Source organism: Kogia breviceps, chromosome 2, assembly GCF_026419965.1.
Source record: "Kogia breviceps isolate mKogBre1 chromosome 2, mKogBre1 haplotype 1, whole genome shotgun sequence".
NCBI lineage: Eukaryota > Metazoa > Chordata > Mammalia > Artiodactyla > Physeteridae > Kogia > Kogia breviceps.
The window spans coordinates 19,948,681-19,972,138 of NC_081311.1; the positions used below are offsets into that span (position 1 = coordinate 19,948,681).

General features: G+C 36.4%; 1 protein-coding gene across 23 annotated transcripts in view; it reads right to left on the reverse strand.

Annotated features, from left to right (window-relative positions):
- Positions 1-1,858: 1,858 nt before the first annotated feature.
- Positions 1,859-23,458, reverse strand: part of ADD3 (adducin 3) — a 126,581-nt gene continuing 104,981 nt past the window's right edge. For 12 of the 23 annotated variants that reach the window (XM_059052561.2, XM_067024706.1, XM_059052563.2 and 9 more), the window contains 13 exons: positions 18,240-18,378; positions 16,309-16,460; positions 15,261-15,341; positions 14,256-14,405; positions 13,624-13,767; positions 13,413-13,511; positions 12,092-12,274; positions 11,273-11,530; positions 9,865-9,984; positions 9,394-9,480; positions 6,457-6,580; positions 4,728-4,823; positions 1,859-4,123 (listed from right to left, as the gene is read on the reverse strand). In XM_059052561.2, the coding sequence (XP_058908544.1) occupies positions 3,831-4,123; positions 4,728-4,823; positions 6,457-6,580; positions 9,394-9,480; positions 9,865-9,984; positions 11,273-11,530; positions 12,092-12,274; positions 13,413-13,511; positions 13,624-13,767; positions 14,256-14,405; positions 15,261-15,341; positions 16,309-16,460; positions 18,240-18,378 (1,926 nt within the window). In that variant the 3' untranslated portion in view covers positions 1,859-3,830. The remainder of the gene's footprint in view (positions 4,124-4,727; positions 4,824-6,456; positions 6,581-9,393; positions 9,481-9,864; positions 9,985-11,272; positions 11,531-12,091; positions 12,275-13,412; positions 13,512-13,623; positions 13,768-14,255; positions 14,406-15,260; positions 15,342-16,308; positions 16,461-18,239; positions 18,379-23,458) is intronic. The other 11 variants (XM_059052566.2, XM_067024714.1, XM_067024709.1 and 8 more) reach the window with 1 other exon arrangement.

A 23,458-nucleotide genomic window follows, 5' to 3' on the forward strand; every position in this document is an offset into this window, starting at 1 on the left:
CTAGATTAAGCAGCCTTTTCAGGTTTTTAAAATAACTTTCCTTAGAATGTCTCTCCTTGCCCCCAACATTGGAAATTTTAAAAAAAGCAAAGATAAAGAGCGTCTACCTAAGCCTTTTTTGCATCTTAAGCAAAAGTACAGATATCTTATCTTCCAGGTGTTATGGTGAAGGTTCAAGAGCTGGTCCTTCGTCCTAAAGGATGATGTTACCGCAGGTTGTTCCCACGTTCCAGGTATTCATCAATTTCTTCATTCTTGGGGTAATTTGTTTAAAAAAATTCTTCCAAATCAAAAGTTAATGTTTTATCCCAAATCTATATCCCATCTTATATCAAAACATGAATTCACCATGACTGGACTTATAGTCAACATTAAGTAAACTGCCTCTCCCCCCAGAAAACGCACACTGGAGGCACATAGGGTCTGGCAGTAGCAATTGTAGAAATCTGAATCTCTGAATGACATACTAGCACCCCCTTTTTGTTTTGTGCAAGCCTTAGTCTCTATCTACAAAATGAGGATAATATCATCTACTTTCTTAGGATGTTGGGAAGGCCAAATGAGGTAATACATGAAAAGCATTCAGCATAATCTTCGATAAACAAGGCATCAAAAAATGACAGATATTATCAGTTATCTCCCCCCAAAATGTCAGTTATTGAAGCAGGCATTATATTACCACTCACAGGCACGAAAACTCCTCTGAGGAGTTATATTCTACCTTGGTTTCTTTCTGAGATCACTCCTCAACCATTTTCAGCGTGTTCTCCAGAGGCACTGAGTCCCTGCTGGTGGTATTGGTATTGGTGAAATGGGACCTGCTGAGACAACTAGGTTGAGAACAGTCTAGAGAGGAGAATGATAAGCAACAAAATCTTCTAAGTTCTGGGTATTTCACAACAAACATGGTGGTACCTAGCAATTAAGAAAAGGGAAGTTAAGTTCAAGGACTAGAAACATACAGGATTGTTAGGTCTATTGCACCCTCTAGTGGCCATAAAGATTGTTCTTTTAAAAATCCTAGTTTGGTCAAGATTGCAACTTTGATGTATATACTTCACCCTGGAGTTGCAAAGGTAATAATTAAATATGCCCAAGACTATGAATCTATCCTCTGCCCAAACCCTTCATTTTTATAATGGGTAATTATAGTAAAAACTTCAATTAACCAGAACCCTCAATTAACATGATTTCCCCTCTTGCACTCTATTTTTAGGACAAAGTGGTAGAAAAAAATCACAAGAAATCACTCGTGAGGGATTTGGTTTGAAAATCTTCTAGGACAGATTATGCTATGTTTAAGTAGAAAAAAAATCTTGAATGAAATTACACTCACCCCATGATAACCAATACACAGGAAATACATACATAGCTGAACAAGAGCTAGAAGGGAGTAAAATATTTTGTTGCATGTTAATGTGGTGGAATTGTAACCTTTCTATTCTCTCTACTATCTTCTTTATTGTTACATAAATAAAAATAAAAGAGAAGTAATCTATAAACTCAACACATATTCTGCAACATTTTCTATTCTACATCCATAGATTCTGAGACTGAGAATCAGAATCCTAAGTCCTTCAAAGATCTCTGGATGTCAGAGAAATAGTTAAGGTTGCCATATCCTATCAAGGAAAAAAAGTAGGTCACTTGGGGAATACTTCCTCCAAAATGAGCTGAAACAAGAAGGGTTTTATATAGTTGATTTTCAACTAATTTGAAAATAAATGTATTAGGACATTCCTTATTCAGAAGTGTCAGTCTTACTCAAAATCTCACTGCAGTACAAAACTCAACAGTCCACAGAGTAATTCAGGATAAGTAACCACCCTTGAACTGAAAGCTCTTGATACCAAGTCCATCTATTTAAAATACTGTTTATTTGTGATTTTACATTAATTAGCATTACATCTAAGAGCAATATCAGATAACATTTATACATTTTCCACATGACACAGAGGTTCACTGGCTCATTCTTTATGCCAAAGCAAGTAAATAGAGGCATTAGCAAAAGGTGCAAATAGTTCACTGTTGCATTGAAAAAATATTTATGCACACTGCATTCATTTTATATATATTTTTAAAAAGTTATGGAAAAGCATAGTTCACAGGTTACTGTTTCTACATACATTGTAATACAACATAAATGATGTAGAACATAAAAGAATCCTCAAATACAGAATTAAGCAACTGAAAGTTTCCACTAAGACTAAAACACTGATTCCAGTAGTTAGTGAGATCTAGAATGAACTTTCCAGGCTCCATTTCAACTTTGCATCATCATACACTCACAGTCAAACAGAACCAGCCCCAGAGCATACTATCATCAGTGTAATTTTTTACACGCCAACTCACCCTTCAGAAATACTTTGGATTATTTTTACCCACTGACTATTTTGGATCATTGATTTTACATTGATTTGTGACATGACTTGGGTGAAAGGGAAAAAAAAAACTATATTAAGCCTAGGTTTAAATTTGTATTTACATTAGAAAGAAAGTTAACTGAACAGATAAGAAAAATTGGTAAAAATTAAGAAGTGGTAGTTTTCTCACGGTGGGTGTGGGATTAGACCCACTGATTTCCTCTTGTGCTGCCTTCTGAAGATACGCAAGTTAAAAGGAGGATCTGACCCTTTTAAAACTCAAATATCAACTAAGAAATACGAAGATTTTGGCAGAGAAGCAGAATTTTAGAAATTTGGGACATGCGTCAAATAAATGACACTTCAAATCCTATCATGACTATGAATCATTTATCAAACTAGAATTCTTCTTCTCACGACACCTCTCTTGTTCCCTTCATTTTTCACTTTCTCTCTCATTCTTTTCCTTTCCATTTGGTTACCTTATGAGGGCTTCTTCATTCATTAGTGATACTAAGAGAAAAATACATTATAAGGTTCAAACATGAATCCTGTTATGCCTTGAAATGCTCTAATCCCCTTTTGATACCAAGTCCCTGGATTCTTTAATTATATTTAAGTATACTTAGTACCAAGCAGCCTCAAATTGTGTTCTACTGTTAAATGATTGGCTAATATGCTCAGACACTTTTATACTGAATGGTATACAAACATCTCAACATACAAAAATCGTTTTTGCCAGAGTTAAACTAAATAACCCATGTTATGTGTATAAAATCCCCTTTGTTGAAAAATAAGGGGCTTTCTAAACTAATAAAAAAGGAATTTTTCAAAAATTATAGTTTACTAAAATGACGTGTTTTTTTGCAAAGTTACATCAGGTGAGGAAATTTTATACTATGAATAAAATTCCAAATGAATCTTTTCTTAAATTTAAAAAAACAATTATGTGCCAGTGTATACTAATGCTATAGATTCTTGTCTTAGAAGCTTTTAAAGCATTCTGTTAATGCCCATTTTAACAATGGGAACCCAAAAGGGACAGTCAATAATCATGATAAAAAACTATAATCTGCTTACCAAGTGAAGCAGGTTTTGAGAAACAAAAATTCTCTCGCTTGTTCACTGGTAATTTCTTTCCAACAGATATTAGGTAGAAGGCCTGAAGTAATTCAGACAGATATCTGTTTGTGGTGATTATAATAATACTTCATGAGGGCAGCTAATCAAAACTAGCAATTGTTTAAAAATTCAAAAGCTTTTTTGGACATACAAAATGAGAGATGAATTTGAAAGTGTTTTTCATAATATGTTTTTCTTTTAGTAAAACCTCTTTCCAGTTCTTAAAGTCCAGTTTGCTACATACCCCCAATCTGAGCTACCACTGCATATTAATGATCAACTTAAATGTGGTTTTTAAATGTGCAACGTCACATTGTAATAATAATAATTACAAAAAGACTTTATTTAGGCTTCAACCTTCTCCTTTTTTTTGTTCTTTTTCAGAAAAGAAGGAGTGCGGAATTTCTTCTTTTTCTTGGATGGTGATTTTGAAGGTGAGCCTTCAGGTGACAGGACTTCTTCCATTTTTTCTGGAGACTTAATGGTAATCTCGATGTTTTCCATGGTGGTGCTTGTAGTTAACCTGCTCACTCGCTCAGCAAGCTCGTCTGCAGCACCATGCACGTCGTCCTTGCCGTTCACTATCAGGACAGGCATGTCCATGGAGATGAAGCTCTTGGAAAACAGCTCATGGTTTTCTACAAAAGGGGAGGAATTTTTAATTTTATATAGTCAACATCCTTGCTTTATTTTACAAAACTGAAATGTTTAGGCAATGTACTTTAATTCCAATAAAGATAGATCATTATTTTAATAGACTATGGGCCTATTAGCATAAAGCTAATGCTCTTAAGTGGTATAAAGAGGACAGAGTTGTTAGACCAAAGAATGAAGGCTGGGTAAGTCCAGTTTGATGACTTGATAGTTTCATTGTAAAGCAAGTCACTATAAATGAGGAAGACAACATACGTATATTTTTCTTTAATTTTGGGGTCACTGGGCAATCAAAATTGAAAAAGATTTCATGCTTCTGATTGGAAGACATATGACAAACCAATTTTAATTTCACAAATTCTTAAGAACTATAGGTTGCTAATATCCAGATTAAGGTAAGTCAATATAAATGTTGGACAAAAGTAGCACTCCATTTAATAAAAAATATAAAATTATTGGGAGCTTTAAGTAAAATCCATGGTAAACTTACTGTATCAGGTGTTCAATTTCTTTATATGAAGACAAATGACAGAGGGACAGACTCTAAAGATTAAGTCGGTGAAGGCTATGGGAAATTACATTGAATACCTTCTAATTTTTCAGGGATATTTTGCGGTGACTGAGTTTGAGACTGAATTTGTGAAACAGATGAAGCGTCATCTGAGAGTAATTCCTGCTCAGCATCTGTTGGATAAGAGTTTAGTTAAAAGCCATGCAAAACAAAGAAGCATAAGATTCAGGGAGGTTAGTGCATACATCAAATACCTGCGTACACAGGGAGGATAAACTCTTCAGCAATGAGCTGAGCATGCTAACAGTTATCCCACATAGTCATAATTATGCAGTTAAGAGGAGGTTAATGTGTTAACATTTCCGGCTGCTACTGGTAATTCTATACACATGCTTTAAGGAAACATGGCTACTGGAAGCCCAGGCAAATAATATGTATGCATTTAACTTTTGCTACAGTGTTAGAAAATCAAAATACATTGAGCAGCCAAATGAAAAGAAATGTGAAAGCTTCACCAATGATGCCATATTAATAAGGCAGAATGCCTCACTGAATTTTTGATCAATATCCAATTAGTGATTCCTGTCAGCAATATTAGTGAGCTAATTCAGGTCATAATGAATGTGGAAGAAACTATAAAGTTATATATAAAAGCTGATGGTTCTATTGTGCAATATTTGTTACCTGGCATCTTTAGGCTTTCAAAAAATAAGAGATTAAAGGGGACATTTTACAAAATACAAAAACAGAGAAAGTTTACAACCTTATGTTAGAATAAACAAGTTGAATAGTATCACCTAACATTTAGTGTAATTACATTAATGAGTCAGGATGTCTTCCTTTTGTGACAAAGACACTAACACACTTATAAAAACTGTTCCCTGGATGATCCAGATGTCATTAGTTCTTTCTACATGATATCTAACTGGGACAAAGATTATTTAACTATTGGTTCGGTTTTGCATTAAAATTTCAACTGTATGTTGAAGATGCTCTAAAGCAGAGGGTCCTACCCTCTTTTGGGGTTACAGACGTCTTGCCCTCCACCTTGCACCCTTGCCTTCCTCAAATCTGTATTGTACAAAATTAAGCATATATTTTTCAGATGGCTCATGGACTGTCTAAAGCTTATCCAAAGAGCCAAGATTGAGAACTCTTGCTATAAAGAATCTCTTATTCTTGAGAAAAAGGGAGCTAATATTCAATTGGCATTTTCATGAACAATTCTTAAATATAACCGTTGCTTAGGGTTCTGAAGTCAGATAATAGCAACCTCACTAGAGTGCCCATGTACTTAAGGAAAGTCACATAAAAATTCTAGCAGTTTGTTTTATATTTTGATTTTGAAATTAAATATTGACATCTTGAGACATCCAGTAACAATAGAGATTTTACAAAGCATTAAAGCCACATACTTGTTAATCCATAATTATGTCAAAGTAGAAAGTTTTTTTAAAAAGCCACATATTCTGAATGTTTAAATCTATTAATGTATCTACATTTACTGTAGCTAGTGATTTTTTACTCATCCGGGGATTTCACTTTACTATAAAAGACTTTTTGCTAGCAAATCAGATTGCTTTCTGAGGAAAACAGTCTTCTCTACATGTTAACATAGATGGTGTGTGGTAGCTATTTGCATTTCAGTCCTACTTATACCCAAGTAAGGACTGGGAGAGAGGATATGAACAATTGATTGTAAAAGGAACATTAAAAAAAAAAAAACCTGACTGCCCTCTATCATCCGACTCAAGAGGCTCTGTTAGCAGTGTGGTTATCCTGGGCTTAAGCTCAAAACGAACTAACCTTCCAGTCCTTGCTGTTTACGTTCAATTGCCTTCTTATACTCTTCAAGCTCGCCTTCTGTGAGATGACTGAAGGGGTTCGGAGGAGCCGGTGGGGCATGAGCGTCATCTTCAAACCGCATGGTCTTGCAAAGAGAAACACTGACTCGTTACCAAGAGCTTTACTTATATCTATATATTTATTTATATATATTTACATATATACGCAACTTCATACACACACTTAAATGTATATATGATGTTTGTGACACCCCACCTCACAACAATCATAAGAAATGATAAAGTAACGTGCTTTGTTTAAAATATTTATATCAGATTAATGCTTTTAGACTACTGATCCAATAGACTAAAATTGCCAGTGAACTTTCCTCAATAAGCCTGCATAGGTCAATTTTAATAACTCTGGAAAAAAAAACGAGGCCAAGTTCTAGAAAGCTTCATATAACTAAGAAATATCTTAAAAACCAAGATTTTCAAAAAGCCTTTGAAAAGAGTCTTAGAAAAATGAAACTGTACCAAAAGAACTTTAAATTTGCTATGAAAATAAACTTGTACCTATTTGCTCTAGAAAAGAAATTAATGAGACTTACAGCTAAACCTGGCAGATTGAACCCATGCATTTAAAAAAATTCCTCCCCAAACCCCACTAAAATGATAGTAAAGGAACAACAACAAAAATGTATAAACTTTTAAGGACAAAAGAATGGAAGATGAGACAACAGAGGATGAGAAGTCGTAACACATTGTTGGAAGACGGAAAGCAGGTGGCAGAATGGGTGGAAGAGCCGAGGAAGTTGAAGCCTTAGCCTTGCAAAGGAGGAACCTGCTCACTTGCCCTGTTGGAGGCCTGGTAAGGCTCAGGTATCACAGAAGGTGCGGTGAAGAAAAGCTGAAAAGCGGGGACAAGTTAGAAGTGTAAATAAGGAACAGATAGATTCTCAGGTCCCCTTTCCTGTTCCACACAGCTGAGCATTTACTTCTTTCTCATCTCTGCAGAAGATCAGAGGCTTACTCTTCAGAACAACTGATTAGGGGACACAAAACATAGCTGAGGGTTCCCAGGATGATGGTGGGAGACTGGCAAGAGACTAGAGAATTCTCTGGATAAATTAAATGACCCCAGATAAAACAACTACAGATACTAACATTTGGGCGTTCCTGAAAGAATCAACCTGGTCCACATCTAGTTACCCTACAATGGAGCTCGCCAGTTCCCAAGCTCTGCACACACCTGAAGCTTCTGACTGGCTTTCAGGGTCTCATTCTTAAATACAGACAGACTACCACAGATTTCCAGACACTTCAGGAAAGTTTCCAACATGGAGGAAACCAGAATTAAAAAGAAAAAGGGAACTCAGAAGAAACAGACAATAAAGGCAGCCGAAGAAAATTTAAAATTGATTCCCTTAAGAGCAAAGAGAAAATACTGTATCCAGAAAGACCAGGATGTTATTTTAAAAGAAAAAAAAAAAAAGGAACATTCAGGGAATAAGAAGTCTTAAAAAATTAAAAAAAAAATCAAAATAGAAAATTAAACAGAAGGCTTAGAAAATAAAGTCAAGCAAATCTCCCAGAAATAGGATTAAGAGACAAAGAGATATAAAATAGGAAAGAAAAAAATCAGAGGCTTAGTCAAAGAGATCCAACTAACAGTACATATATCCTGACAGAAAAAGAAATTGAAAGGAAAAGGCCTACTTACTGAAGAAATACTTTAAAAAATTCCCAGGACATGACTTTGCAGATTGAAAAGGGTTACTACATGCTAAAAGTGGAGACTAAATAGAAATTACTATAAAGCACACCATCATAAAATTTCAGAATAGCAGGAATGTAGAAAAGGTCTTTAAACAAAAAGCCTACACAAAGGTACACGGATCACAATACTCTCCTACTTCTTAACAATGATATGGAGTTAGGGGATAATATGGTGATGTTTTTCATTTTATTTGTAAACTAGAATTCTGTATCCATTACATGCACATTTGAAGGTAGAATACAGGTTTTCAGACTGTTACCTCCTATGTATCCTTTCCCAGAAAGCTATTAGAGGATGCGCTCAATGATAAAGGAGTAAGAAAGGAGTCTCCTTTCTTAAGTAGGAGACATACAATGCAGGAAACAGGACTACATGGTGAGAAGCACAGGAATCCTCAGGACGGGCCTGTACATCTGGCCTGAAGAGCGCCTAGTCCAGATCTGGACCAGAATGACAATGACAAAGGGCTAGAACAGAGAGATTACCTGTTACCTCTGACCCTATGGAAAATAATATTAAGAAAAGTTTGGGAAGAACTAAGCCCAATGTATCCTAAGTACTAAGCCAATGAAAAAAGGAGGCAACTTTTTCTCCAAGGGGAGAAAAGTTGTATAAGAAAGGAAATGTCATCATGGGATACTACCTGGCTCAGCACTAAGCGTTTAAAAATATAAACACTGAGAGTTGACTAGACAAAACATTGTGGTACAACCTTACTGGGAGAGTGAAAAAGGGAAGCCTTGTGTAAACAGGCTAAACGCTCACAGTCCATAAAAGAAGTCACTACTGTCTTTTATTAATTGTAAGATGTACTTTTCTCCCACATTTTCTGATCCTGAAATTGGCATTCATCTTATAATTAGGTTTTTTTCTCTTTTAGTGATACATAAAATAATGGTACTTCTCATAGTTGATGAAATAGATTTGATGAAAAACAGTTGACGTCTAAAACTGATAAACCAAGATAAAGCAGAATAAAGTTGCTCTTTAGAAACAAAGGTATATGCTAGAATAAAGTCCTTGCCCTTAGAAATTGGGAATTGAAGATGACATTTTAAGTCTTGTGGATTATTTGACTTTTTAACTTGTGTTTATATGAACTTTAGTAAAGACATATTCATATTTAAAAAGCAAATATATTAATGTGAAAACAAAGATCATATTGCTTTATGGACTTACAGAAGGAGGCTTATCCACAACAATTCCAGCAAGCAATTGAGACTGTGGTCCTGCTGTTTTCAAGTCATATCGATTTTGTTCTCGAATCTGAATTGAAACACAGTAACAATTTCTTGGGGGTAACTCTGCAGGTGACCTTTGGCTTACTATTTGACCATCATAACAACTCACATTAATCTCCACTCTTCTTGATGTGTGATTTCCTATTGTCTTACATTGTTAGAGGACTACATTTTTCACTAATACCGCAGAAATATGTCTAATACTTCTTCCCCGTATAGCACACTCACCAGAAACTAGAACAGAGCTGGAGGTATTCAATACAAGCTAAAATTATACAGAATTAAATTTCAAATTCTTCTGTATTTAAATCTCTAAGCTTAGCATTAATCAGATTCAGTCACCAGTGATTTAAACATAAAACAGCATAAAAAGGCCTCCTCTAGTCAGAGAAGATCGAACATGTCTTACCTTATTTCTCTTTTCTAGTACCTCATTCGGGTTTGTGTTCAAAGGAACAAACTGATTTGGATCTTCAATTTTGATAGGTGTTCCACTACTAACTTTTGAAGAGTCCTCTGCTTTCATCCACTAAAGAATCAAAAATTTCTAGAATGAAGCTTTGTGTTAAGGAAATATGGTAGGTTCTTGACATTGACTCCAGTGGGTGGGTGCATACACTGCTAATATTTTAAAGAATTTCACTGAGTAGTTTTCAGTGGTCAATTAGTATATCTCCCATACTAGTTAGAATCAGCATTCACTTAACAACAAACAAATGTCATTACTATTCACATGAATACTAAATTATGCCTATTTAAATTTTTTCCTTTTGGCATTTTAAATATGTTGGTGAAAATATTTCAAGCATACAGAGCTTGATCTCACATTAACTCACATTCAGAGTTGCCACCTGCATTCAAGTTTTAAGTGATGATGGCTAAGAAGTCATCAAAAAGGACTCAAGAAATCTCTTAAGATTCAGTTTTCCAGATTTCATTTTTATTTTTGGCTGACAGAATGGGCCAAGCCCCTGACCAGCATTTTACAAAGGGGATAATCTTGTAGTAATCTATAGTATAATGGCACCACAGGGGTGGAAGAGCCTTAAATAATTCTTCTCATTTACCCGTTATATCCCTTAAAGAAAGCTAATATTCATTAAGATTAATGATGACTGGCCATTAGTTTCTGTCAATAAAATTAATTCTGGGAAACTTATGTTCTTTTACTAGGAGATAAGAGATAAATATAGACTAGGGGAAAAAAAAACATTGATGCCTAGGTATTTCCATATTGAATACTACTGATTTATACGATAGGATGAAACAATTTTGAGTATCTATAAAATTTAGGGATAAGCACTCCAAAAGTAAACCAAATCTGAGACAAAATGCTGAAAAATTTAAGATAACCTGTTTCTTTATCTACAAGATCTTGCCTATGTGCAGTAATTCACAAAATCTGGCACCGTTAGGTGTTGATAAGTTTTATAGTTCTGATTCACAAGTACAATATAAACTACAAAGCAGTATCATGCAATGGGTAACAACTGGGCTCCAGAGTCAGACTACCTGCATTCAAACCCTGATTCTACCATTAATGCACAAATGATTAGTTAATTCCTCTGTGCCTCAGTTTTCTCATCTAGAAAATGGAGGAGAAAAACAGCATCCCTTCCATATTAGAAGTAAATGAGATAATTCATGTACGGCACTTAGAAACAGTGCCTTGCACAAAGGTTACCTGATAAGTTATGGTGATATTATTGTTAATGTTATATTCTACTTCCCCAATATTTTCAACGTAGACCAGTCAATTCATCAGTAAACTAGGCAAAACATTTAGTAAAGGCAAACCACGTAAAGTAGGGGCGTACTGTGATTTTGGTCCTGGGACTGGTCTCCCCATTCCGAGACTCCTCAGGCACATTCACTTTCATGTAGGTATTTGGTGAGTTCAGCCATCTTGTTTTTTCACGCTGCTGCCTCTGTGCCATGTATTTGAGAGGAGAGAGTGGCACTGTATCATCTTCAAAGGAAAAGGCGGTCACAGTTGCTGGGATCTCCACATCACTCTTGTGCCTAGGTTTTTCTCGAATGAGAGGATGCCTGTAAGCATAGCCTGTTCTATATCCCTAGGGGAGGGAAAAACCACACTTGAAGCTATCAAACGTGTACCAAAAACAGCATTCAGAGCCTAATTCTTTAAGCAAATTATTCAATAACACCCTTTTACCGAAAAACAAATAAAGGGAAGATCCTTCCAAACTCCGTATAACCTCCACATAACACTAGAGTTGAAAATTAAGCAACTTTCAAGATCTGGTTAAAACTGATTTCAGCTGACAAAGAAATTTCCACGCACACAACTGTTCCTGACAAAGGTAATTTCAAAACTTCTCACCAGAAACATTTTTCTAGATATAAACTGGTTTTCTGGAGGCCAAATCTCAGTGCTCATTTAAGTATTTGTTCCTGGGTCTGAAGGCAATCTGCCTTCTGACTTCTTAGTGCAAGAGGCTAACAAAGATAGGAAGACAGTTGCATGTTTCACTGATTCTTAAAATACACTGAATTCCTTCCTAGGGTCACACACTCTGGAGTAAGGAGCATGTTCCAAAACCAAAGGGAGATGGAAGCATCTGCTCTTGAATCTGGAAACATGAAATCAAGGTTATGTTCAATTTTTCACCTACCAAATTGTCCAGAGTCCTCATCAGCCCTTCAAACTCAATCTCGCCAACCTTCCATTTTTGATGGGCACCCATGTTCACTCCTCCTCCTCCAGATGCTGCCACAGTGTGGGTGGAAGCTTTATACTTCTGAAGATCCAGTACAAGCAGATTGTCGACTCCACCTGCCCCTGCTAATGCCCGCACCTGTAATCAATGGCAAAATATAGAGGCACAGGACTGAAAAGACTAGAATGAGTATTTCACTTTTAAAGAGGCATAAGGTTGATTCAGCAGATATCTGTAACACTTTGCTCCAGGCTGCCAACAAAGAAATACAATTGTGAAAGCAGGCAGCTGAAGTATCTTTTCCATCTATCTATACCTTCCAGGACTCGGACTGACTCTCCCTGCTGGAAAACACATTTAGAGCCCTACCTTTTAATATATTTCAAGAAACTGAATTCTCCTGCCAAATTTTAAAGTTCTTTCCTTGCAGTTTTCCCATGGCAATCCAGTTAATACTTTTGTTGACAGTTATAATTTTAAAGGAATATAAACACTACACTGTGAATTTAAGAATATTTAGGCAGAAGTCAGCTCATTATCTCAACATAAGTAAGCTTTTCATACCCTCATTTGAGAAGAAGAGCGACCATTCAAGCAAAAAAAAAAAAAAAAAAAAGGTGGTTGTTAAGACAAGTTCGTAGAAAAAGTTTTTTCCCCCTTTCTTGCGGCCTTTCCAATAAATTCATATTATTACCATTTGCTTCAAGAGAATCTGCTTGATTTTTCTTAAAGGGGGAAATTAGGGCCATTAAATGCATTCAGCTTCTCTGAGGAAAAAGTGGTTAATAAGTAATCCATTATAATAATGAGGCTGAGCCTGTGGCATCGCTGGAAACTGCATGAGTTCATAAAACTTCTGGCACTGCTCTTACACTTTTTATAAAAGCGGCCACAACACAGCTGATCTTTGATAACTGGTAGTCACCTTTGTTTCTCAATAAGCACCACATCACTAGAGGGTGAAAATGGAGAAATGTGCAACTATACCATCTTAAAAAGTAGGATTATGAGGAAAATGATGTTTATGAAGCACTTAGATTTGGTGTGTGTGTCTGTATATGAATTTTAATTTTCTTTCCTCCTGTTCTCAATTCAAGAGATACCTCAGTTGACCCTTTTTTACTCAAGTGAAGCAGAACTTCTCTTAAAACACAAAACAAAAAGCCACCAACTGATAGAACTCTGGAAATAAGTAAACACAATACCCAACACAACAAATAACAAAGCAAAAAAAAAAAAAAAAAAAGGAAGAGAAGGGGTAAACAATTTTTCTTACCTGAATCTCACAGGCTATCTGCACATTAAAAATGTAATGAAAAGCCTCCTCAACTGTTTCTCCAAGTGCTACCACACCATGATTTCTGAGTACCAGAACCTAAAATAGAATCCCAAAGCAATCACTTTAAATAACTGGCATAGCTCACACTGCTTTCATCAACAGTAACAGCAACAAAAATAGCTCCTTAGACAGAAACTCTACTACATACCTTACAACTTGGCCCCAGAACTTTCTGCAGTTGAATTCTCTCCTCCTGTTCATCAAGTGACCCTTGGTAGTCATAATAGGCGACATCTCCCAGGATCAGGGACTCTTGAGAAATTGGAAGGATCCCGCACTTCATGGAGGATACCTATTTGGTTGGGTTCATGCCAAGATAACACACTTAGTTACTAACTACACCTTCGTAGGAACTGGATTCTTCAGTCAGCTCAGGAAGCGCTGGCCTATTCACTGTGTTCACCATTCCAGCCCACCTCCCACTTTAGTTCTTCACTTCTTCAAGAGGAAAAAAAAAAAAAGACCTTTTGGGGATACTACTCAATTTACATGCTGTGTCAGATATTAGAAAAGAAGCCTTGCTCTAAAGAACTCAATGACCCCATTATTAAACTGATGAGTTCAAAAATGCAAATGCTATCTCTCCAGTTGTTTCCTAGAACAGTAGCATTCACTCCAAAGGGCCTTTTGCTTTCTGGATATGCAGAGGATTAATACTTTGAAAATAACTTCAAATGGTGGGGTCTGAAAGAATGAAGATTATAAAGTATCATGTAAGGAAAGCCATGAAAAAATACACTTCCCAGGGTCATTGTTGATTTTGGCCCTTCAGTGACTTACAGCTGCCGTTGCAAGGGTATGGACGTGTATCACACACTTAACATCAGGACGTGTTGAATAGATTGCGGCATGGGGACTGAAGCCTGTGTGGTCAATTCTCAAATTAGTACTTCCCTGATCAACCACTTCTCCTATTATATTGACTTTCACCTGGAAAAATCAGAAAGACACAGTTAACTGGCACACATGCATCAAAGTTTCCTGTGTTTCATGAGCTAACCCAGGGGGTGGCAAACTTTTTGTCAAAAGCCAGATAGCAAATATTTTAGATTTTTGTGGGCCTCTGTTGCAACTACTCAACTCTGCCACTGTAGTATAAAAGCAGCCACAAACTACTATAAAAGAATGGGTGTGGCTTTGTTCCCATAAAATTTTATTTACAAAAACAGGTAGTCTGCAACAAAATTTAGCATTTAGCAAGAAGCACAGTTTCCAAGAAACTGAATAACTTAAGCTCTTCACTGAAGGTCTGGATAAGTTTGGCATTTACTGAACTGGCTGGAAAATGTTCATTTGCTAATTAACACTATAGCACCAGAACCAACGTGGTTCCTACTCTTCTAGAGGCCAATGACAGTGGCTAGGGGTACAATCATGGAAAAATAAAATGCTAAAAAGTCAGACCCTGTACTCACACCAACTGAACTTTGTTTAAATCTAGCTATAAAATATACAGACTTCTTGTGTGGGGTTTTTTTTTTGTTTTTTTTTTAAAAAAAACAAATTACAGAGAGTACAGGGTGAAAAAAAAATCAAGATTCTCTTCAAAACATGAATAGGTTAACTGATTAGACCAATTCATTTATTAGGCTCTTCAACTACCCTGTTTTTCTTGAATGCTAAAGCTTTTCTTAAAAATCAACATTAGCTTTCCAAATTCTTCCCTGTTCACTAGTAATTGTTCTTCCATCCATACCTTTTCTTGTTCTGTCCTGTATTAAAAGCTAAAATCTGTCAGAAAAGTACAAGGAAGCACAGAAAAAGTAACAGGAATGAAAATTGTACCAAATTGGAGGCTGTGGCTTCAGAAAAAGACAGGCCTCTGGGAATTATTATTATGTGGTCTTGCTCCTTACTTATTCTTACCTGGGAGAAAGAAAAAAAAAACAACAACAACAATACAGATTCACTATGAGGTGTTCATATTTTGCAGTGTAAACATGACTAGGAATATATTTACCATGAATAACTGTAAGATATCTGGGGGAAAAACAAAGCAGAAATTAAAGCTGTGCAACATGAAACTTCCCTTGAAAAGTTTTCTTCCCTCAAGCCCTCAAATACTTGCTAAAAAATTCTGACATTAGTTTCTCATTTACTGGACTTACCTAAAAGTGTTATTTTGGGGGTTCTAAGGTTATTTGGGGTCAGCTACATGCAGGAGAAACGAATGCCAGTATTGTTCAACCCAATACAATATGGAAATTAAGGGGAAATGGGCAAAGGAAAGAGACTAGATTCTCTTCCTAGGAATGAATTAAGGTAGAAATGGAAGGGGAAACCAAGGAATAGCTGGAGGAAGTGATGAAAAGTTGTAGGAAGTGCACCTCACATCTGTGCCATTTTCATCACACAATATTTTCATACTTTTTGCTTCCAAATATTGTCTTGTGTCCAAGTGTGGCAACATGAAAACAAGATGATGATGAATGGGAAAAATATATGAAAAAAAATAAAGACGAGAGAGGAAACTTCCCTGGCCCCCTCTATTTTCCCTGCCCCAAGTGCTTTTTAAAGCATTTTTTTAATATCACTGACTCTCAGATATAATTAACACAGAGAGAGAAAATTCTGCCAGGAGGATTTCTTCCTGGATAGGTTCTGCGACTGGTCTGAATTAAGGAAACAACACAGATAACAAATGGAGAAGAACGTTGGGGTAACTGCAGCCTCTCCCTTAAACATAAGGTTTATATCAGGATGAGGTTGTGGTCCAGCGTGCTAGGTTCAGAGAATAAGGCCTGAAAACCAGACTTCTGAGTAAAGGTGAGGAGAGTTTGGTTGCCTTTAAGTTGGGATTTTAAAAAAAGAAACTGAAAGACGAAGGACTCACTGAGATATATGTATTTGCCAGGTGGGCCCATCCAAACAAATCAGCAAGTCTGTATAGGCTGGCAAGTTTACAACGAGTAAGCTTTTCTCCCTTCATGTATGAGGATGTATCTGTCCCAGGAAGGTCATTGATAGGTGTGACCATGCCGAGACCTAAAAGAGGAAAAATTGTGGAGAAAGATTCAGGTCAAATAATTCCTTACCTGAAAATTAGTTGCCAGGAAGCAGCCTGAGTCCAAGAGTGTCCCAGCCTGTAAATGATAATCTGAAACTTACTTATCAGCCCACACAATGTTGCATTAGCTTATCTTCCTTCAGAGAAGTACACTGAGAGTAAAAATATGTATCAGCTATCGCCTTGCTGTTTCATCTAGTACTTGTTCGAGAGTGATGTTAGGGAGTCAGGCTCACACCACTGGGGAAAAATGGTCACAGGATCCCAATGGTAAAAGTGTTATTAACTCTGAGGTTACTGCTAATTTTATGATGAAAAGATCTCAACAGAAAGCTATTGTACCTTTCTAGTACCTCTTTTGACTTTTATTTAGACAAAAAATATTTAAGAATGCAGTCAAACAGCAGTCTGGTTTCTGCCCTCTCCAAGCAACAAAAACGAGTCTTAATCTCTAATGACCCAACTGCTGAATTCAATTTTCGCTCAGTCTTCATTCTCCTGGACACCATTTCCCACCTCTTTCCTAGACGTCTTTTCCAGGCCTGTGTAGTACTATCATGGACCTCTTATCCCTTAGCCCTATGGACTCTTGTTAGGATGCATGGCACATGACATAATCAATGTTATAGAAAAAGTGAACAAAACTAGCTCAACATTTTAACTTTCCTGTTGATTCTGATAGAATGATTCTCCCAAACTGGAAGAGTGAGTGATTTTGGAACTCATCGTTCTTCTCACCATCCATCTGCCACCCCCACCATCACCACATTCAAACCTGTTGGTAAGTCTTCTCTCCTCTTCCTTGGCTATGCCTTTCTCACTGATCTCTTCCTTCTTTTACCTGCAACCACTACTTTAGTTCAAGCACTTATAATTCACTTTGGGACTCTTTCAAAGATTCTTTAACCAGTATGTATGTCCCAACATACTGATCCACTTAGGAGTTCTACCCTCACCTTGCACGTTCCCACCATCATGTCTCTTTTCATACCATTCCTCTATTTGGGAAGTAGTTGAATTCGTTGAACTCCTGTTTGTAAATCTTTAACCAAAAAGAAAAAAACGGAAGTAACAAAAGAAGAAAGAGAAGGAAAAGAAAAGTCCCTGACGGTCTGGGATTCTGTGTACCTGCCCTGGTACAGCAGTGAGTTCTGTGCATGTCTCTCTGAGATGTAAAGTGCTTGGACTCAACGCCTTACGATTTTTGGTATCCTTAGTGTTCAGTCCACCAAACTGGTGTTCTCACTAAAGAACTGTTGAATGAATAAAATGTCCTAAACGCTTTTACACCAAGTTCTAACTGCTCCATCCTTTAAAGTCTGGTTAGTTGAGGCCTCTCTTCTTTCACAAAGTTCTCTCAGTCCACCTCAGCCAATAATCAATTCCAACTCTGAGTTCATAGCAAGATGACTTAGAAAAGGTCATTAGACAATTTCTTACGAGCTGCTCTGTAATTTTTTCTTCTACAGTTACCTTGCAGTTTCAATCTTTTGTGCATTCACTGTATGTCTCCTCAATTCAAATATGCATTTATCTGGGGGCAGGGACCACATTTTATAACTATTTTGTAATCCTCACAAAGTCTAATAAATGTCTGGTTGGTATGAAAAAGTAAGAGCTCCTAACACTGTGTTACTCTAACTGTTAGATGTTATAAACTTAAGGACTGAACCAGATCAGAATATGCTGCTAGAAATGTGCAGTGTACAAAGTAGAGATGAAATTACGGTCTTTTAAACTTTACGAAACTGACGTACTGAGGGGAGGTGAAGTAAAGCCCGAGAAAGAATTGGCCATGATGTAATCTGCAATCTGTTGTAATGCTAGTAATCCAGTTGGATTGTGGCCTTTCTTCATCTGTTCTTGAATAAGGCATTCCAGGTCTTCCCGAAAGGCCTGTAACACACAAAAATAATCACTGAGCACATGCATCTGGCTTGGAGCAGAACGACCCAAACATAACTTGCTCTGATGTAATCAGTCTTCTTCCCCCATCCCTCTCTTGAATAGCTTTCATGTACATTATTTTAAAACAAATATAAAACACAAAATAATAAAATTAAAACACTGGAAGAAGAAGCAAGAAGCTTGCTTTCAGGGGAGGGAAAATCATTAGGCATTCTTAATCTCAAAGCAAATGAGCTATTACAACATCTATAATAGACAGGTATAGGTAAAAGCAACTTTGTTAATAATATGCAACTAGAGCACCAAGTACAGACTGATGTAAAAAGAGACCCATTCCTTGCCTAGCAGCTCATTATCTAGGTTAGGATAGAGTTCTTATCTGAATGGGGCATGACTCTGACTATAGCAACTCCCAGCAAAAGTTTTCACTAAGACATAGTAAAATCATGGCTTCCATTTTACGATTTCCATGGCAATTCTGTAACTCTATAAACTCTGCAAGCAAACGTATAAAAGCTGAGAGCTGATTATTCCCCTTATGCAACACTGTGCTAAAGAAAGAACTTTCCCCCCCAACTTTGGGTAATGTATGTTCCTGTTCTTTTTTTTTTGTGTGTGTGTGTGGGGGGGTATGTGTGGCAGAAGCAGTATTTATATAAATAAAGATACTGAACATTAAGAGAAAATTTTCTATTCCAGTAACCCTTGAGTTACTAATATGATTCATCATTTGAAACATCTACCAATCCTTCACATTAGTTGAAATAGCTGGTTTTGCATTTCTATCACACGCAACCAACACTTATTTTATTAAATTCATCATTTATTCTCTTGCTCATGTTTATATTCATTCATCTTAAACATGAAGGCTCTTGCAATATAAACCATCTAGACCTTGCTCTTCCATTTGAGATTGGTTACATGTATAGCAGAATGCCCTGCTGGAAATTAAATTCAGTTTGTTCCCACTTCACCTAAGAGGGAGAAGGCAGAAAACTGCTTTGGAAACATTACCTCCAAGAGGGGTAGATATTTACAGCATGGAGATCACTGGGAAATCCTCCGTAGAAGAGCGACTCTCCTTCAAGTTGCTGAGAGTAGCCCTCCTCCTAAGGCTGGGAACAAGATCTCCTGGAGCAGTTGCTTAGATGTAGCTTTGCTTAGAGGATGGCTGAATACCTCTGAGGTTTTCAGAAGCAAGAACTTTTTTTGCGGAGCACAGGCTCCGGACGCGCAGGCGCAGCGGCCATGGCTCGCAGGCCCAGCCGCTCCGCAGCATGTGGGATCTTCTCGGACCGGGGGCACGAACCCGCATCCCCTGCATCGGCAGGCGGACTCCCAACCACTGCGCCACCAGGAAAGCCCAGGAAGAACTTTTTAAAAAAATTTAAATAATGGCAGAGAAGCCCATGGTGAAAGTGGAAATGTGGTTGTGAGGCTATGAGGTGGCAGTACATATTAGAACCAGTACTGACTCATGCTTGTGTTGCTTTTAGAAAACTTTCTGCTCATACAGCAAATAGATGTTTGAATGATTAATTTTAAAAATACTAGTTGTGACCATATTTGAATTCTGAGTTCATAGAGAAGTTTATACCAGTTAAACATGGTTTTCCTTTTATAAATTCAAGACTTATTAAATGTAAATCCTTACCATAATTACAAAAAAATTCTAAACATCTAATTCCATTGACTTTTATCTAGTTCATTTAAATGCATGATTTAAACCGGAGAAACTATCGTATAAAATATTCTCTACAAAGACACATTACATTTATCAGAAAACTCCATTAGTACATTTCTAAGACCTTGTGAACATAAAATGGTTGTGAGCTGCATATAAGATGGATGGACGCATTCATACTGATGAGTAACACGAGCGTTTTACCATGTTTAAGGCTGAAAGGAAAAGAATCTTCCAGATATACTCATTTATCTTTACATAAACTACAGAAAACTTCTAGATACCTGGCAATGGGCCAAAATGCTCTTCTGAAACTTTATCTTCCCTTCAAAACCAAACTCTGTTTAAACCTTCCACAGTTCAAAGCAGCTATAACCAATATTCTTTGATTCAGTGTAAAAACAAAATTTACACCTACTGTGTGTATCACAATAGCTCTGAGAAGTAGGCATAATTTATTTTATTGAATACACCTTATGTTATTCCAGGAAGAATTTAAGGCAGGTTCCATAGATTAACATGACATGAAAATAAATTAAATGTAGGTAAGAAAAATCAAGCTAATGAGAAAATAGGCATATGAAGGTAAGGTAGAGCCAGGAATGAGGTTAAGATACAAAGAGCATACTATAAAATTGTATCATTTCCCAGAGATGGGCCAACTTTTATCTAAAGTCTCCAGGAGACAACATGAATCAACACAATCACTCAATATGCTGGTTTACAAGGGTTTTAAGAAAAAAAAAAAAAAACCCAACTAGTTGCTCAAGAGAATCACAACTATTTATGACCCTGATGAGAAATTTTTGCTGGGTGGATTGAGAAAGCTAAATAAGAAAGGTTGAAAAATTTGTTCACAGAGGTCACAGAGCTGGTAAATGTCAGAGGCAAGGACTCTGGTCAAATGCTTTTTTTATCAGTGAAAATGCTTTTTTTTACTTCCATTTATCCCATAGTATGGTGAGTACCATCCTAAAGCTTTGAGATGATCCATGGTGTCACAGAGGAATGTATAAGCCCTTCTGAAATTAATTAAGAAAAAAATATGAATTTTCCCTTTAAGGCTAGTGAATTGCTTCTATGCAGTATAGGAGAAGAAAATAATTTTCAGAGTAAATGAAATGTCCCCAGCCTTTTTATATACTTGACAGTGCTTCAACAGATACGAATTCTTCTATTCCAAAAGATTTAATATTTTTTGTCATGAACATTTATAACTCAGTTATTATGTTCCAAATATTTCTGAAATATTGTTCAGATAATTACCTAAGCCATAAAAGTCAGTATAAAATTTACTAATGATATAAAATTGTTTCAGCTGGTTTTAAAAATTTATCAGTAAACTTAAGCTTTCATTAAAATAATAAAAATTTTGTTTGTCTTTATGGTGGATAGTTAATCATATTCCTACTAAAATTCAATGTTAATAAAATAATCCTTTACAGTTGATTCATTTGAATCTCACAACAAAGTCCTGAAATAGGCAATGACTTGCTCACGGTTACACAGCTAACACGTAAACGGAATAAAGATTCAAATCTCGAACTCTCAGTTGGGTACAGATATTTGCCTAATTTTGTCAGAGATGGGTTGTATCACTGAAACCAAACACAGGCATACCTTGTTTTATTGCACTTTGCAGATATTGTGTTTTTTAAAAATTGAAGGTTTGTGGCAACTCTGCCAAGCAAGTCTATCAGGGCCATTTTTCCAACAGCATTATTTTAAAATTAAGGTATGTACATTGTTTTTTTAGATACAATGCTACTGCACACTTAATAGACTACAGTATAGTGTAAATATAACTTTAACATGCACTGGGAAACCAAAAAATTCGTGTGACTCACTTTATTGCAACGTTTGTCTTATTACAGTGGTCTGCAACTGAACCTGAAATATCTCTTAGGTATGCCTGTACAACTAATAAGGCAGCAGGTGTACTGTGATCAGAAATATGAGTAAACCTCTTAGGCTAAATTAGAGCATTAAGTTATAATGATAGATAAAGCAAAAAAAATTATACAGCAGATCTTGGAGTACCAAAACTTGCCCTCTTATAGCTAGGAATTCTCCCACCAAAGCAGAATGAGAAACTCAGTTATAAGCAGGGCAGCAAGATAACATGCTGGGGCTTCTGAAGTCAGATTAAACCAACAATTCCCTAGGGTCTCTACTAGAGGAGAGTCAGGTTAAAATATCAAACAACACATATACATATGTGGTTTTACAGCATAAACCATCTTCCTTCTCAGAGAAGAAAAGAGAAGAGAAGGCGGTCCCTGAATACATGAATACATGAACATGAATAAGGCAGAGTGCCATCGGGGTGATAGATTCTTTAAGGCCTTCACAAACCAAAATACAGTCTAACGAATTATGATTATAATCTTCAAAGTGTTGTCACAAAAGCATAAAAATGTTTTAAGTTAGCGATATTGTATTTAACCCTATGTATACATTGCCACAGAAACAGTTGTCTACTATGTGCTAGGCACTGCACTACATGCTTTTATGTTATTTCATTAAACTGTCACAACCACCATGTGAGGTCCATTTTTACCAACAAGGAAAAGTGAAGCTCAAATTAAGTGAGTTTCCTAATGTCACATAGCTATTAAGTGGTGGTGAGCCAAGATCCAAAACAAACACTATATGCATGTATGCATGTATAAAACATTTATATAAACAGATTAAAACTGGAAATGATGAGAAAATGGGCTGACCTCTAACTTAGGTCACAATAGTCTGGTACTCCAGGATCTCTACTATCTGTTAGGTCAATTTTTGGCTCTATCTCCCATTACTACCTCATGCTCTGGTAGTGTATGAGGTTTGCTGAACATTCTCTAATCACAACTTGTACTTTTCTATCCTTGCTCACTGTATTCGTCAAATGGAAATGCTGGCTTCTACTGTTCCTCTACCAGATGAATTCTTACCCTTTACTCAACACTCATCTTAAAATGTCACCTTCTCCTTGAAGTCTCTCCTTTAATCACCACAGTTAGGAGGAATCTCCATATTTCTTCTCTTCTCACCCCACTTTGAATTATTTTAACATTTGCCTATACTACATTTAGGGTAGCTACCATGATTGTGATTTATTTTTCATACTCTACTATACAGTAATATCTGATGGCTGGGACTGTGTCTTTCACACTTCTAGAGTCTCCTGGACACAATTATTCAGTGCTCAATTATTATAATCGTAAGTTAGAGCTTCTTTTCTATATTTTCCTAGATATAAGGAAAGAATGCAAAGAATCTGATGTCCTCTTGAGTTAATGATAGCAAAGATCCATTTCATAGGTTATTAGCACTAGAATCTGAAGTTCTAGAAAACAGTCTTATCAGTCTGTCACTTGAATGAGAAATTCCTCCTGT